The sequence below is a fragment of the Pseudonaja textilis genome, chromosome 2 (genome assembly GCF_049901715.1).
Source record: "Pseudonaja textilis isolate UNSWEBS1 chromosome 2, rPseTex1.2, whole genome shotgun sequence".
NCBI lineage: Eukaryota > Metazoa > Chordata > Lepidosauria > Squamata > Elapidae > Pseudonaja > Pseudonaja textilis.
In genome coordinates this window covers 174,776,882-174,795,179 of record NC_141991.1, presented here as the reverse complement: position 1 = coordinate 174,795,179, position 18,298 = coordinate 174,776,882, and the positions used below count along the sequence as shown (strand labels likewise).

The following is an 18,298-nucleotide window of genomic DNA, read 5'->3' as shown; positions in this document are numbered from 1 at the left end:
GTGCTTTACTTCTAACCTTTAACCTTTGCTCTGACCTGTATTACCTAGCAAAAATGTTAACAGGAATTGTACATGATTATCACATTTTTCAAATTTTCACTAAATGTTTACTGAATAACTTGAAAGATTAGGTGAAGGATATTGCACGAAGGAAGCTTAAATATAGTAATATTGCAAAAATTGAGATTGCCAATCAAATGAATATAAAAATAAATAATGAAATAATAACCATTATTAATGTATTATAATTTTCCTAATTTATCTGTAGAAATGTGTAGTATTACAATACCACAATATTGTGCAACTTTAAGTTTATTTTTATTAGTTTGTCTGATTTGTTTTATTTTATGATTTGTGTATGGAGTACAGGCTGTCCTTATTTAGCAACTGCTTCATTTAGTTTAGTTTTCAGGTCTGTAAAGCAAACAAAAAAACTGAAGTAAGATCATAACCAGATTTGCAGTTTCACCCAGTGACAGCTTCACTGAATGACTAAGTTGCCAGTCACAACTGTGGTTGCTAAACAAGGACTAAATTTAGTGGCTTTAAAACAGTTTTTAATGGAAAAAGTTTAAATGAGAAATTTATCTTTTGGTGGACTGATCTGTCTTTTTAAGTCTATGATTCTGACATGCTTGTACAGAAGTATGTTCAACTGAACTCAAGTTCAACATTAATTCCAAATTTATTTAAGATTTAAGATTGGGATGTGGTTTTGCAAATCTCACTGCAGATTGTTGTTATTCCTCACTTGAAAAGATACCAGGCATCTTTCTTAATGACACAGAAAGAAAAGAGCTCAGAGGAAAATTGTTGTTCAACATGACATTTAAAACTCAAGAGTTAATACAATAAAGCACCACCTGAGAGAGAATAGATACACATTAGGAGACAACTTCTTTCTCCAGCAAGATTAATGCTGGTTTAGTACGTTTCTATAGGATTCATGAAATTCTTCCTTAGTTGAAATGATTTTGATGTCACTAGAAATCTTCACTTATAATCTATTGTAAATTTTATGGATACAGCTAATTGTCAGAAGAAACGCCAGCAGGACTCAGATCATTGGAAGGCTTCCTTTTACCAAGGTATCATTGTTTTTTTTCCGCCTATGCCTCTTTCTGTTTGACACTTTAAGGGAAAAAAAAACCCTTCAGTGAGGCCTCTTATAACCAGTGGCAATCCAAAATTTCTATTGCAGATTCCAATGGAATCCCACAACATTTTGGAGGTGGATCATAGCAACTAGATATTAAAAATTAGGAAAAGCATGTCAGAACTCAACCATGGAAGGCTTCAAACGAGAGATGTAGAAGAGCATACAGACTGGAAAAAATAAATTAGCATGTTTGCTATAGATTTACTGAAATACTTGCTTGAGACAAGGAGCCTTCTTAAATCTTCCCCAAAAGACAGCAGCAACATGCCTCAAGCTTCATCACTCTCCTGCCCATTTCTCTCTGGGGAGAAGGGAATGACCATATCGTGCTCTTGATTGAAATGGGAAGGTTGCGTTTCCAAAGAATCTGGCATGCTGTTTGTAGCATTAAGAGCAGAAATAGTACAATGTGACTATATCCATTTATTCCAGAACTTGATGTGATAGGAGATGCCGATGGGGTTGATGAAAACTGGAGGCCAGCAATCTCTGAAGGACCACAGATTCTTTGATCATAGCTTTGAGATACTTTTACTCATGATTGGAATACATTTCATAGTCAGATAATGGCTGTATGCTCAGCCGACACTGAGAAGGCAAAAGGGAAACCCTGTTACCCTGAAACTGTGTTTTTCCATTTCTTCCTGGGGTCAATCCTGGGTAAAAATATCCCAAAGTTTCAGTAGGCATAATGAGACAAAGCAAGTAAAGAAGCAATGTTTAAATTATATGGGTACTTATGATGTGCAGCACCTTTCTACAAGATGAAACAAAAATTAATTTGATGAACTTTTAAGCAAAGTAAGACTGTTTTGCAAGAAATTTGTACTTCTTGTGGTCATTCATAATTTCCTACTCTTAACACTTAGAGCTCATCTATTTGTGCTCGATGCAAGGACGCCCCACCACTAACCATTTGCTGAGGACATGTCCTCACAATAAGTCCTCCATCTTGTTATGAGCCCATTACTGAGTCTGGTTGAAGCTCATCTAAGGTGCCCGAAAGGACGGTATTTTCTCTGCTATCTTAGTCTTAAGCCTCCCATATAACTTAAACATAAACAGTCACTTAAACATAGAGGAGGAACCTTTGGAGTTTGGCAACTGCTAGAGACTGAAGGGCTCCCTTCTCCCATCTGGATGGCTGGTTTGGCCTTTTTTTGCTGTGGTTGCCAGAGAGACCATACCTCACTGTCATGGCACATATTTTTCTTTTGGGGGGTAGGCTTGGACATGGGAATATTGATTGCAGGTTAAACTGAATGCATTCCAAACTTGATGAACTTTGAGGAAATCAATATTGCTACTGCAAAACAGAAATAAAGTTGCTTAGGAAATACCATCAGGTTTTGAAAACGTGTCGATTTGTGATTTACTGTGCTGTTTTTTTGACTACATTTGTAGGCAGTGGATTGTTTTTTAATCAATTTGCATCAGCAATGCCTTGCCCTATGCACTTTTATTTGTAGGGCTGAGGTTTCCTGAAATGAGTAGAATCACATCCTTCTCTTGCAAGTGCAATCTAATTTGGGACGCAGACCTGTAATTTATTCCATGAGTTGTCACAGTCTTGGTTTTGGCAGACTCCCGTGCAAAGGAGGAGGACAAACCTGGCGGCAGAAGTTTTGAATAACAACTTAAGTACCTACACACTCAATATCAAAACTATTGAAGCTTGTTTTGCCATCTTGAAAGAGGCAATTCTCTAATGGGGGAATGAGGTTCCACGAGCAATGCAAGCAAATGAGGGTGAGAGCTGGTGTGGAGGATAAGAAACAGGCATAGGGTGGGGGCTGTCACTTCAAACTTACTGGTTGTGGAAGTAACTTTTACCTGGAGAAAAATGTAATTAATTCTCTTTATCCTCCTTAGAATTTACAGAACAGGTCTTACAGAACTGTTTTTTTCCCAACCTTCGAAGAGAAGAGCCAATCACCAACCTAAAAGTAATCCACATTATTTTCTCAGATGGCAGCAGTACTACTGGCTTAAATGACAATATGTGGTACAAAGTATGTTGTGGGTACTTTTTCTATTGTCAAGCATGGGAAGATAACACATTGGACGAGCCCTTAGTAACCAAACATTCAAACAGAAGGACATAGAAAGTGATTCTGGTGATGCTAATATGAAGCTAAGATTCCCACTGGGTTTTTTTTTTATTTTATCTAAAGGAGACACTGGAAGATGATGGTACTTCATATGGTGCTTACCTATTATAAAAATGCTAGCTTTTCTACTTTGATTTTCTGTTCTCTGGGAGACAAATATAACAACCTTTAAAGACATTTTGAGAACTGGGGGCCTTCTATTCTTGAGAAAAAGTGGCTCTCCTCTTTTTTTTCTTTTTGGGAAATTTAGATCATAAGACAATTGCCATGGGTACATATTTTATATAAACCACAAAATCATCTTTTACATATCACAGTTCCGACAAGCAGACCATATACATAAGTAGGCACTGTTACTGAAAGGCAAACAAGTAAAATCAGTGACAATAATTTAATCCTGGCAATTCTGACCCATTTTCATGGCATACTCATTTTAGTTCGACTGTAGGGAGATGGGACATAAGCACAATACTGAAAACTAGAAGATTTAAATAAGGCTAAAATAAAACAATGATAACAAAACCCTAAATCATCACTCCGAGTTCCCTAGGCAATTATTCAATTACGTTTAGCAATACCAGTCAGTAGTGAAATCAGTGTGGTATTTCCAGTGTTGCCAAATATGTCACAACTGAATTCTGATCCACACTTGCATGCATACAAGCCTCATTGAAGCCAACTATATGGGAATGCTAAGCACGGAGACTGTGCAAAATGCATTCCTTTCAATGACCGTTATAGAAGAGCCCATCAGAAACCTGAGCAAAATAAAGGAAGGTTCCAGTCAACATGATGCTAGTTGGGTTGACCCCATTGTACGTTGTCCTCAAGACTAAACGGTTTTATTGGGGCTTATATGGGAACAGGTCTTACGAAACAGCTTCCCAATTTAGAACAAAGTCTTTCTTTGGGGAAGAAAAATTGAAATATTAGGATCTCAAACAAAATGATCAAATGTCTTTCCCTTACCCCAGTAAAAAATAAAACCTGTTTCTTAAAAAACGTACAACATTAAAATGCAGTTTAAGGCTCACATATGTGAAACTTAGGAATCCTGTAAAACCTTGGAGGTGATCATACCTGCTAGTTATATAAAGTAAAATTCTTCATATACGTTTATAAGTTTAATAAATATATGCAATACATAAATATGCATATTACACAGATTCAACTATGCATATTCATATATTATATATTTATATTGATATAGAGATATCTTTCAAATAGAACAGCATTTTGTTCACTGTTTTTGTTCTCACCCTCTAAAAATAATCCTAAAAGAGTGCATTTGGTGAGAAGTCTGTACTTTCATTACTCATCTCCCTTGACAAGTTAGAAAAATCAGAGCAAACCAACTGCAAGGCAATGGAGGCAGTCACTTCCAGTTCACAGTACTGCAGTTAGAAAAATACAGTGAGGTCTAAGGGAGTGATGGAGCACGAGCTGCTCGGAAGAAGAAGGAGGAGGAAGAGGAGGAGGGAGAAGGAAGGAAGAGATGGTCACATGACAATACAGCACTGACAGCGCTTTTTCTTTTCTGTACCTGGGACTTTCTCCATTGGTAAACTTTCTTCTTTTCCCTCCGGGGAAGAGGGCTCTGTTGTGTCTGACAAGGGCCTCCCAGAAACTAACTCAGCAGCATTTCCATCCATGGTCGACACATCAGTCACTGTCTTCTCACGTAATGATTTTTCATCATCTTCATCAATAAGGACCAGTTCGGCCTTGATTGTCTCATCATAGCCCAATACCTTTTTGGTCTCGTCTTCATCGTCAATATTTTGATAACCCATAAATATCATTGTTACTGGGTGATCTGAGCTGGCTTCTGGGATTTCATCCCCAGAAAGTTTTACTTGGTGTGGAGGATTCCCGGAAAGTCTTTTGCCGGATTTGTGCACCATCTCTAGTTTTGCTTCCTTAAAAAGAATTTGTTCCTTCATGTGGCTGAGGTTTCCATCCACTATTGATAGAGCCCCTCCTTTTATGCTTGATTGCCCTGCTTTCTGAATAAGTTCATCTACGTCCTTTGAGCTTAACTTATGTACTCCGTTTTCTACCACCGTGCCTCCAGAATGCATCTCATAGACTACTTTGGTACCATCATCATAGACTTTGATTCCTCTCTGACGGGCAGCCTCGGGGCCAATGGGGGACGTAGAGAGAATCTTGGTCTCTCCAGTTTGTTTGTCTTTCTCCACATTAATTTCCATGCTGTACAAAGCTTGAATGGAAACAAGAGAGGAAGTGTTTGTTACAACAGCAAGAAGCATGTGAATGGTTAATTGCCAAACAGACAAGCAGACAACTATATACCCAAAGAAGCTGTGATCTAAAATGCCAAGCAGCCTATGTTAGAGATGCAAACTGTGAAGTCAAGCAATTGTTATCTTAACAAAGGTTGATGCAACTAGCATTAGCCAGTCCTTTTCTAGTGAATGGATAACTTTTAAATATTTTCTGTACTAGGGGGTGACAAACAAGCAGGTCTACCATAATGTCTAAGTTATTGAATTTGTTCACATAGTAAATATGCTCATCGTCCAAATTCTGACTAAAAGTTACATGGGGATATTTAATAACCTGGAGAGTTCCTCTTATACTGGCCAAATATTTCCTTCAGAAGTGAAGCACAGTAAAAAAACATCACTTGAATTTCTACTTCAGGGTGAGTTACTGCACAACTTAGAAGCTACAGGTTTCACCCACAATATATAGCATCAGCAAGAGGGCGGGACAGGAAATATAAATATCCTGATATATGCATCATTATTAAGGTTGAGCATAGGCATTGATTCTGCAAGTGTGTACAGAAATGCCACAGAATGTGGTATTAAAGAAGACAGTTTCTAAGAAACAGGGCTGTAATTAACAAAGCAATTGTTTAGTCTTCTTGGTAGCAAAGAAATGTTTGAAAGTGAGGGATTATTGTACCCTAGCACAATCTCAGAAGCAAGAAGAGCAGTACAAGTGAAATTTTCAGTGGTAAAAGCTTCAGTGTTATTTATAGGCTCTTATCCCATCACCAGCAGAAACAAACAAACAAAAAAGAGATGCAATAATTTTATAAAATTTGGGATCTTTTCTACCAATGGTTAGACAATAAAGTACAGTAATGAAATATGTAGATTTTTAGAAAATAATAAATATATGAAGATGTACTTCTTTCTTATTATATCTACAGAATGATTTTAGGATAGATTTGGGATGATAATATGAACTGTTATAAAATAAATTAAGTAAATTATGGTTATCTTGTAAAACATGAATGAATAAAAGTATAGTCAAATGATTGATTAATAATGATACTAAGGTATTTAATTTTTGATTGACAATATGAGATTATACGTAATGTAATTGTAATTGAAGACTACGAAATGGAAGCACAAAACAATTTGTAAACTAACCGGCACACTGTATGTACACCTATGGAAGATAGCTTGATGTTTTTATGTTTTGTTTGTTTATGTTTGTTTTTAAAAACCAATAAAAAAAAAAAGAGAGAGAGAGATGCAAGTATAGAAAATAATGCAAACCTTCCTGAACTGTTTATCGTTGTACAACTTAACAAAACTGAGCAGAGTACCTATATCTGCTCCCTGGAGCTTCTACTGTACCTCTTAGAAACAATTCCACTTAAGATTCAGTTACTTTTCCCATTCCAGGCCTCCCTAAAAGGAAAGGGACCTTTTCATCATCTAATTTTTAAAAAAAAATCATCTTGGGTTTCATATTTACTCCAATTCACCTAGCTTTAAAAGCAACATGAATGCTTAGGGGGAACAGAAAAAACAGAAATGAAAAATAGTATGGGAGTTTTAATTAAGCCTTTTAGAGCTATATATCAGTATATCAATATATATAATCTTCCACTTTCTCATCTGAGTGTGGTCTGCTTCATAGATGCACATGCCATTTAATTTCTTACTGAATGACTAAATATAGCTAAATATACTGCAATACAGTAGATGTGATCATAATGCATGTAGTAACTAGAAGAAAAGCCTTCATAGACTCATGGAAAGTACTGTGTTCTGTTGTCATTCTCTGTGATAATATACAGATAGTCCTCGACTTACAACAGTTCATTTAGTGACTTTTTGAAGTTAGACCATTAGACTATTAGTCAATGAAAAAAGTGACATATAACCATTTTTCACATGTACAGACATTGCAGCATCTCCATGGTTACATGACCAAAATTCATGGCAACTGACTCATATTTATGACGGTTGCAGTGTCCCGGGGTGATGTGATCACCTTTTGCGACCTTCTGACAAGCAAAGTCAATGGGGAAGCCAGATTCACTGAACAACCGTGTTACTAATTTAATAACTGCAGTGATTCAGTTAACAAATGTGGCTAGAGAGGTAGTAAAACGGGGAAAAATTCACTTAGCAACTGTCTCGCATAGCAAAAGAAATTTTGGGCTCAATGCTGGTTATAAATCAAGGACTACCTCCATTTGTGATGGGTCATTCACACGTGCAAGTTACTTCTCATTACCATATGCATCAAATGATGGCAATACGTATCCCGAAAATATATAGAAACTTTACTGAGAGGAATGTGGAAGGGGACAGTTTAAAACTAACACCACAGTCAAACTTATCTATAAATGTCGCATGACAAACTTTTGAAGAATTTAGCCCATGAATGGAACATTTCATGCAAGCTTTTAGTCAATACATTTTCCAGGGATAATACAGGGGTATCAACTGACTGCTGGTAATCTCTGAAACTACTGTCTTTTAAAAGCTATTAATTGGTCTCAAATTTTCAACTCAACTCTTAATCAGAAAATACTATTAATTAATAGTACAACATAACAGTATTATAATAAATGCTTACGTAATCTGTTAGAAAAAAAAATGAAGATCTTGATAAAGGTTAACAGAAGCAACTGGAAAGTGGTTTACAGAGGTATTACAGATGTCAACCAAATGTTGCCCTCCCTGCCCCCAAATAATCCACTGATGTTTTGTCACTTTCCTGAAGTGTGTAGAAAGTGGCCTGCCTGTTTCTGTAAATTGTCTTGCTATATCACACCAAAATTCTAATGCAGATGTATATAACTTTGTACTTCCAGATGTCTTGGTGGATATAACCTGTGTATCCGCCAATCAGCATAAACGACAGTTCTGGCTCTAAATCTAATGACAAAGGCAGATGTCCACTGTTGCTTGTTTTCAACAACTGATTATAAAAAGAACCCCAGTCTTTGCCCTGTGGGGACCAGAGGTTCCTTATGTGGATTTTGTTGATGTAATGTACTCTGAGTTACTTGACCATTTGAATGTTCATTTATTTTAAATATTTACATATTTTATACACAATGATCATATTCCAAATACTAATGTTGTTATCCTATTACTGTAATGTATGGATGTTCAACTCAGAACACCCAGTGAGTTCAATAGGTCTTAATTCATGCTCTATATTCTTAGGCCTGCTATCTATATATCACAAAGATAACTAATATGAGGATTGTTCACTCATTCATTCACTCATAAACTATTTTTATCCAAACAAGCAAGCATATATTGTAGGGAAAAACTCTAGTAGGGGCCTATAAGTTCACAGGTTCTTTTTAAGCTAAAGCAAAGACAAAGAAAAGTAGCAGTACCAACAAAGGAGAATATTTATAGCTCATGTGCTGACATGAGGGATCCTTGGTGCTGTCTGAGCTTGGCGGTTTTCTGACAGATGGCACTGATGATGTTATCTAATTTGGGTAATGAAATGTCTTCAAGAAAACAACCAAACTCAGAACCACGGATCCCTCAATAGTAGCCATTTTATATAGAGATCTCATCTATCTGAAGTTTGCTGGGCATGCTTATATCTAAGCTTTGGAGATAATATGAGCAGTCATATTTTCCTTTGTATAATTTTTGGAATAAAATATTCCTGTGAGGTAAAGTAAGCAGCAAGCTGGTTGCTTTTTTATCTGAGCACTTTGGCTCTCCTCTTGAGTTATGTGAAGGAGAATTATGCCATCTTTAGCACTTGAATTTTTGAGTGGCATAAAAGAGAAGATTAATGTTATTTTCTGTGTTACTATTATATTTTTAATACCGGGAATGAAGAGAGTAAATAGTATTTTTGGTACTTAGCATCTTGACTTAATGGGATACCCTGTCTTTATTTATTTATGTAAATTTGGGCACTGCCTGATTCCAACTGACTGAGAGCAGGACAGATATAATATGTGAAAATCCACAACAAACAAAAATAAGATGGGATCCAGGCACAAAATACAGCAGAAAAGACAAATATCAATCCATTGCACAAACACACAATTGAGATGTTCCTTGAAGGAGGTCCCATAGAAACATTAGCATCTAAATCCCTTTGTCCATATTTCATCCTATGAGGACTAATTATAAGAATCTCTCTAAAAATAAATATATATAATAGAATCCCAATAAGGGCTTGTGGGGTTTTATTTTTTCAAGAGATTGAACAGTTCCATACTGGTAAACACTGTGCTTCTCATATTGAAAAACATATTTAATCATATGTTCATTCCTGATTTGTTAAAGTGACAGTGCATTTGAAAGCCACAATCTCTGTGAATCTGGGCTCATTCAGTATTGTATAGTTCAGAAAATGTTTGGATTTGCTTGCATGATTGTCAACCCACAGTTGTGTTTATTAGCTTATATAATTAAATAATGTTCTACTCAGGTTTCATGAGAATGGGACCCTTCCTCAATTCCATTTGTTAGTAGAGAGGTTGGTTCATTTTTAATTTTCAACACTTTCAAATATGCACTCACTCTTAAGACAAATATATTTGGGTCCACTATCTCAAATGTATTTCCCATGAGGAAATAATTAAATAACAGCTTCTGGGATCATTAAATGGGGAATGGTAGAAATAACAATTTCAAATGGCTTCATCAAACTTGAAATACTTAAACGCAAATGGTGCTTTTTACAAACAAATCATTAAAAATAATTGAAACCAATGAAATGTAGACAGATATATGAGAATAAGTGCCACTGGATTTAAATTTAATTCTGAATGAATGAATGAGAAATAAAATTGAAGCCATTAGTAAATTAGGCAACAATTAACATGATTAAGTATGTTAATTTGCTGGAAAGTTAGAATTAATTTTTGACAAAAACTTTATTTGTGGACATAAATACTCTTACTGCTTTTGTTTTTAAATAGATAAACCATAATATTAGGTTTTCTATTGTCTGCCTGTTAACAATTGTTAAAAACAAATCAAAACAATTCTATTCTATAATAGCTCATTCAGCCTATGAACAAATGCAACAAGTCTCTTTAAGTTTAGGTGTGGTGTCTGCCAAATGATTAGCTAGCTATCCTTTCTCTATTCTGCAAAATACAGCTGGTTGTTAGTCGCAGATAACCCAACATGTTTTTTTCTTTTACTTTTTAAAAAGATCAGACTTGCTGAAAGAATAAACCCAAATTCTATTGAGACTTACCAGTTACCCTGCTTGTTCTGTCTTTCCCAGGAACAGTCTCTGTTGCTTGTGAATAGAGAGTTGTGAGTTCAGGGATCTGGGAGTAAATGTAATTTACTGCATCTAGTCATCAAAGAATGGGAAATACAGTTAAATAAGACCCCAGAGGCTTCATTGCTTAGGCAGCAGTGTCCTCTATTTATTATCCCAAACAATAGACATCAGAAGCTTTGTGCCAGATAACTGAATTAAAGCAGCAAAATGCAGAATCAGTGTGCTTTGATTGCCAATCAATAGTCTAGCTGAGGCGGGAGAGAAAGACCTGATGACTAAGACTGTTTTTAGTGATATGGGTGGAAATCATGTCAGGAGGTTCCATGTGCCAGCAGGTCAATGACCTCTGGAAATGAAATGGATCAAACAGTAATTTGCCTTGTAAAACATGGAAAAACAGTATGGTGCTCTGTATAGCATCTTTGCTTAAGTAAATGCTTTAGTTCCTACAATTGGTGTGGTGGGTAAGTTCTATGGTTTTTTTTTCTTTCCATGTGCATAAAAGCTATTATTTATTTATTATATTCAATGTGTGGGTTAATAGAGGTATGAACTATCTGTACAGGTTAAATGTTTATTGGGTAACATAAATCAATATAGTGCCCCTAACTGTTTGAGAACATGTATTTTCTTAATGGATGTTTTTATCCACTATTAATGTATTATATTGTGTCAGTATTTTTATGTACAGTGTATATTGTAAATAGTGATGTGTATTGCTGGTCTAAGACTGTAATAAAGTTATATTCATTCATTCATTCATTCATAAATCAATATAGTAAATAATATGATTTGAACATTGTTGAACAGAGACTGTTGGTACATTTACAAGTTAACTATGGTTGAATGTTATGTTCAGAAGCAAACAGATGTTTGTACCTAGAAAGTTTTGGTACATCTTTTTATGTTTGCATCAGAATAATGAGCTGAACAAGAAGTCTGCATAGGCTGAATCTAGCTCATTTGTAAGAATTTACTTGCTTCTGCTACATGGGTAATCAGTTTCAAAGATAGAATGGCAGTATAGAAAAGATGAAAGTTGTCATTTTCCTAATTTCATATAGTGCTAAGGCAGAGAAGGATTTTTAAGGCGGCTCTTAATGGTTAGGTAATATCATATTGCAATAGGGAGATTAAAGGTGTTTATATTTGAGATTAAGCATTTTGAATTGGGTGTAGAGATGAGGCAGTCACCAGCAAAGATCATCTAAATTAGCCCCATCAGCACAGCCCAACACATATTACTGGGCCATGAGGGGGAGATCAGAAAGTCATATAACCTGGTCAGTAACAATTTTAACCTTAAACTGAATGCTTCAGTTAACGATGTCACTTGAACAGAGAAGAAAAGGTCAACAGAAGATTAGTCTTCTATTTCTGCTGCTGATACAGATAAGCCCTCGAGTGGCCCTGCAAAAATAGGGCTGTTGAAAAACTGTCTTGGTTTTTCTTTTGTTGTTCACATAAACCCACGGCCATATGAGGGTAAGCTTGATAGCAGCTCCATGTTATTTTAAAGAATGTGATAGTGTTAAAAAGGGTCTCTTCCCATTTTACCAAGGAATCTTATGATTCATTATGTGCAGCACACATAGTTGAGTAATTCCCTTTAAATCATGGCTATACCAAAAGGATTGTATTCCTTTTTTTTCTTCGCTGATTTTTAGATTCTGGACAGTTACCATATACGGTCCATACACCATTTATAATTCAATTCATCCCAATAGCTAAAAAAGATGTTTGTACGGCTACTTTAAAAGGTCTTCATTTTTTTTCCTGGAGGAATTAATTGAGTTTTAAAGGAGAACAATTAAATGCTATGCCACCAGCTATAAATAGAAGAGGGCAATTTAAACCAATTATAACAAATACATTCCAGACAAATTTATTAAAGGATGATGTATCCAAAAAACAAAACACATAAAAAAGGCATATAAAGTCGGACATGACCGAATGGTTAAAACAACAATTTCTAGAATCTCCACAACAAACAGTCATGCCACAGTCATGCCAAACAGTCATGCAACAAACAGACAGCACAAGTGGAGATGATTAATCATAAGACTCCACAGCCTTTTGCTACATCTCCAGTTTAAATTAATTCTCATTTTATTACTCCTTCCACACAAAGGATGCTCTTTCCTACTTTCACTTTGCAAGTTTGCTGCAGTGCATAACTCCGAATGTAATCTATGCAAATAATTATAACAGAGACTTGATATTTCTCTGGTGTAGTGGACAAACTTCCTTGTAAAACTGCTGGGATGTCTGCATGAGAATCTTATGTGATTCTTTAATTTGGGATATTATTTTTAAATTGCCTTAAAGGAGCTAGTTTATAGAACAAACAATTCATTAATAACCGGCAGGTAGAAGAGATAATGTGCTGAATTTTAGAGGAGGAGCCTTGCAACATCATGCCTATTTATTGTGCTATTAATTTTCTTTCTTAAAACAATACACCGGTAGTCCTCGACTTAGAACAGTTTGTTTGGTGACTGTTTGAATCTACAATGATACTGAAAAAAGTGACTTATGAACATTTTCATAATTGCAGCATCCCCATGGTACCATGATCAACATTCGGATGCTTGGCAATTGGTTCATACTTATGACAGCTGCAGTGTCCCTGAGTCATGTGATCACCTTTGGTAAACTTCTAACAAGCCAAGTCAATGGGGAAGCCAGATTCACTTAACCCTGCTCCTAACTCAACGACTGCAGTGATTCACTTAATAATTGTGACAAGGTCATAAAATGGGCCAAAACTCACTTAACAACTGTCTTGCTTAGCAACAGAAATTTTGGGCTCAATTGTGGTCATAAGTCAAGGACTACTTATATGCAGAATGACCTCAGGGCAATTCAACTTATGCTAGTATTCATTAGCAATAAAAGGATATTCAAGTAACTCTATGATTTATAAGATTAAATTGCACCTAGGCAGTACTGTTGTTATATCGTGATTATTGCTGTTTCAGTATACAGATTCAAAAGTACTGTTAAAAAGGTTTATACATAATGGTATACTATAACCAATAAACCGTTCCAATAAAAACTGTCATAATTCAGGGTACATATCTGGGCATAGCATGTTATTGAATAGTAATTGATAACAGCAATGTGTTGAGTCATGATGTCTCTCATAATTCGGCAAGCAATTCCTTCTTGGTTATTTTAAACAAACCTCCTCTAGTTTTAGAACTCGGTTGTGATTTATCCATTTGGAGATGTACAGATAGCTTCTTATCCTCCTTTGAAGATATGAAACTCATGCTGTTTTTAATGACTAACAGCCTAACTTGCACCTCAGCAGAAATGTGTTACAGAGCACCATGGCCTCTTTGTAAATTCAGAATTCTGGAATCTTACAAGTTACAATATCAATTCCATGCTGGTCTGGAGTTCTGAAGACTGAAGCCCAATACATCTGAAAGGGAACAATATGTCTGTCTGTCTGTCTGTCTGAATGTATGTGTGGGTTATGTATGTATGTATTTGTATCCCATCTTTATTATTTTTACAGATAACTCAAGGTTGCAAACATAACCAACGTACCTTCCTTCTCCTATCTTTTACATGACACCCTTGTGAGGTAGGTTGGGCTGAGAGTGACTGGTCCATATTTATCCAGGTGACTTTCATGGCTAAGGTAGGGCTTGAGCACATGGTCTCCTGCTTTTTGCCTGGTGGCTATCTGGGCATGCCATTTGAATATATGGTCTCTCTCTCTCTCTCTCTGTATGTGTGTGCACGCACACACAACACACACATGGGTATGCATGCACTATCTAGGTGGAACCCAGATCCAAATGATTCTATATGCTATCAGGGCAGAACTCCACAGAATTTTTGGAAGCCACTCCTTCATAAGTGTGCTTTCGAGGACTGCTGTGTCAATGTGTTTTACAGAAAGCAATCAGGTAGGTCTGTCCCTAACAAACATGCCTTGGCAACTTCTTCCTATGCCATGTCCTCAACATTCTGTAGTAGTCGTCCTCAATTACTTCTGATTTTAATATTGTAATTTCCCTTTTAGCTCAAACTATAATTTTTGCCCTGGATATGATCTAGCACTTTTTACTTTTGGTACTGATGCAGTCAAGGGTCTGGGATCTGCACACCTCTTATACAGGTAGTCCTTGACTTATATACATATGCCCTGGTGCTCTCAGGTATAATATATAGAATAGGGTTTATCTTGAGCTATGGCACATGAAATCTAAAGAAAGCTTATTGCTGATATCAAGGACTTTTGAAAAAGCTTTATTCCTTATTCTCTCTTTGGCCAAGAGTATTTTGAAGCTTAGTATATCTATATCTACAGTATATCTATATCTATATGTATATCTATATATGTATCTGTATCTCTATCTATCTATCTATCTATCTATCTATCTATCTATCTATCTATCTATCTATGTTAAAAAGTTGTAAAGTAGTAAATAAAATGCTCACATATAATAATTTATAGTTACAGATAACAAGTACAAAAGCAAACCAAATTACTTACCTCCATCTTGGTGTGAAAAACTCTGAAATATCAAAGCATTGGAATAAATTAGTTTTATATTATATTTATATATTTATATTTATATTTATATATATATATATATATATATTCAAAGTGCTTTGCACATAGTATATTAATATTATTTACAGTAATCCTATAAAACAGGAATAGGCAGGAAGCCATTCTTAAGGGGTCCCATTTGGAGCTAATCACAGGTGGGGATTAGGCTTACATTTAAATATAATTCATGCACATGTTTTCTCTTGCTCAACTATATTCATGCTCAACTCTTCCACTGATGCTTTATTCAATACTTTGTTTCTGATCTTATTTGTGAGTACATTGTATTGCGAACAGTTGCTGGGGTGCATCCACAGTTTCGTTGTACTTGTACAATGACAATAAAGTTCTTCTAATTCTAATGATCCATTCATTTTCCCACTGCTGTGAGATCTCCCAAATTTAATTTACATGCTCTTCTTCTTTCATTCTGGCAACAGAAGTTTGTCTAGGTGCCAACACTTCCTTAGAATTCATAAATGTTCTTTGTAATAATAAAATAATTAATTAATTAACCTTTATGCTATCCATCTTGCTTAATTCTGTTTTCTTCTTTTTCCTACATATGTTCAGCATCCCAACAGCCTTGTCTTACATGGCCTTAATTTTAAAATGGAAGTTTCTTTGAGAGAAAGAACGATTTCTGCTCCTGTTGGGCAGGATGAATATTTCAACTTTCTTCCAGAATATAGCTATGCATGTGGATCCTGCTGTGAAATCAATGTAATTTGTGGATTATTACTATGGGAACTACAGAGTCTGTGCTGAATTCAGATCAAGTTTATTGCTTTCATCTGCCTAAAATGACCTCCCCCAATGCAGCACACTGTAAATTCCATTTTAAGTATCTTAATTAAGTACTAAATGAAGTGTAGTTTCATTCTGTCAGAGCAGGGGTAGGAAGCAGGGTCATTTCACTGATGTTACTGAGAGAAAAGTTCCTTTTGACTCCATTGTTCCTGAACAATTTCTATCTAACCAGATATTGTAAGAACTTAGTGAGAGCTGGTGCATAAATTTTGTTTTCTCCTCTCTCTATCAATATTCTTTCTTCTGTGGTGCATTTTTAGATTATAAAGTTTTACCTGTGTAGTTTCTAACTGAAATGTGAGAAATTCTGGTTGAGGACCAGAAAAAAATAACAATTAATTGAATTAATTTGAATTTGATGAAGTTAATGTCCCATAACTTTATCTGACTTGGAAAAAGGAAGAATTATTGAAAGAGAACACTTGAGTTAATAATATTCTAGGATATTATGAATTTCTTTATTGCTAGCTGCATACGTTCAAATTTTACTTTCTTCTTTTGCCTAAATATGTTCAACATCCTAACAGCTTATTTGGAAAAACAAACTCTTCAGTGAATGCATAAATCAATGATAGTATCATGAGTAATTTTATACATGGGGCCACTTGGAATCTCTGAAGTTTCTTGGCAGTTAAACATAAAGATTTTTGCAGAATGAATCTCCATTTGGTGCTTCTGGATTATAATAATAATCTGTATAAACAATTTTAATACCAAACAAGGACTTTAGAATATTTAATCTTAAATTTTCAAGGTAAACTAGATAGCATTCGGTAATATCTAAATATATAAGCCATTCTATTTCCACTTATCAGTCATATAGTGATTTTTTTTTCAACACTCAAGCTGCAGGACCAATGAGCCAGCATTCCTGAAATTGGCACCCCCTAGATATATTTCAAATACAAGGCCCATCTTCTCAGTTAATATAGCAATAGAAGGAATGGATTTGAAGTTAGGGAAGCTGCTATAGAATGATACTTGCCTGTGGGAAGGTAGTTAACTTCACTGACCTCTGTAAGACTTGCTTTTGAGTAAGTATCTAGCCACTAAATCTCATTTTGTGTTGTACTGACCTTTTTATCATTTCAATGAAACCCATATGTTGAAGGCAAAACCTTCTCATGGTTAGCTTAAATATCTGGCCACTCTATATAGCCTATAAATTAGTGTTAAAGGTAGGAATCAAATTTAATAAACAAATAAAGCTTACTTTTCTATTGACTTATCTGATCTGACCCCATTCTTCTGTGGAGTTTCTTCATTATTACCTATCTCTATTTATATGTAGTTGGAAAGAAAAGTTTTCTCTTAAGATGAAGCTGTTTGGATTTTGTTTTTCAGCTTACCTTTTGTAAATCCTCAAAAGATTTTTCTGTCTCTTTTAGTTTCTCTAAGATGATCTGTTCTTTGGCAGATATTTGGGATTCTTCACATTCAAGCTTTCCTATTTCTTGTTCTAATCTGGAAAATATATTACATAAAAAATTATTCATTCGGAAAGATATGTCCAATCAAGAAGGCATACATTTGGCTTAACTGCAAGATGTTATCTATACATGCAAATGTATCCCATTGTTTTCTTTAATATCAAATTATCAATATAATTATTGGCAATTGAATACATAAAGTATGGAGTAATTAGATTATGATGCAATTCTCTTGTTTTAATTCACTTTCAAATAAAGGTGCTGTAATCTGGACTGGGAGTATTTTGTGCCAGGAAGAGTAAGTCTTTCTTTTGCAGCTTTCGTCCCATACTAGGAAGGAAAGGAAAGAAAAAAAGGAAAGAAAGGAATAACTGACACCAGTTATGGACAAAACTGGCTTACTTTAGAAATAAGAATATTAACAAGAAAATAAATAAAATAAGTTTATTATAAGTACACTGTAATCTATATTTCAACTCAAAATGTAAACAAAACCTGCATTTGAACTGATATACAGCAATTCTCTTGGATTAATCTATTCTGGTTTGCAGATATTCTGGATAACTCCAATATGTTACCTTTTTATTATATTTCTCTTCCATATTTACTCAATAAGAGTTTTCTCTGATCATCATTTTATCCTGACGATGATGTAGGTTTATTTGAGAGAACACATCAGGAACGCTGTAAATAAGGAAATAGCTACTCCCAATTA

The 18,298-nt window shown here is 35.2% G+C and overlaps 1 protein-coding gene across 4 annotated transcripts in view; it reads right to left on the bottom strand.

Annotated features, from left to right (window-relative positions):
• Window positions 1–18,298, bottom strand: part of PALM2AKAP2 (PALM2 and AKAP2 fusion) — a 249,548-nt gene that overhangs the window by 119,104 nt on the left and 112,146 nt on the right. For 3 of the 4 annotated variants that reach the window (XM_026713390.2, XM_026713391.2, XM_087926505.1), the window contains exons 4-7: window positions 17,503–17,617; window positions 15,284–15,305; window positions 10,738–10,839; window positions 4,814–5,494 (exon numbers count right to left, since the gene is read on the bottom strand). In XM_026713390.2, coding sequence (XP_026569175.2) covers window positions 4,814–5,494; window positions 10,738–10,839; window positions 15,284–15,305; window positions 17,503–17,617 — 920 coding nt within the window. The remainder of the gene's footprint in view (window positions 1–4,813; window positions 5,495–10,737; window positions 10,840–15,283; window positions 15,306–17,502; window positions 17,618–18,298) is intronic. The other variant, XM_087926506.1, reaches the window with a different exon arrangement.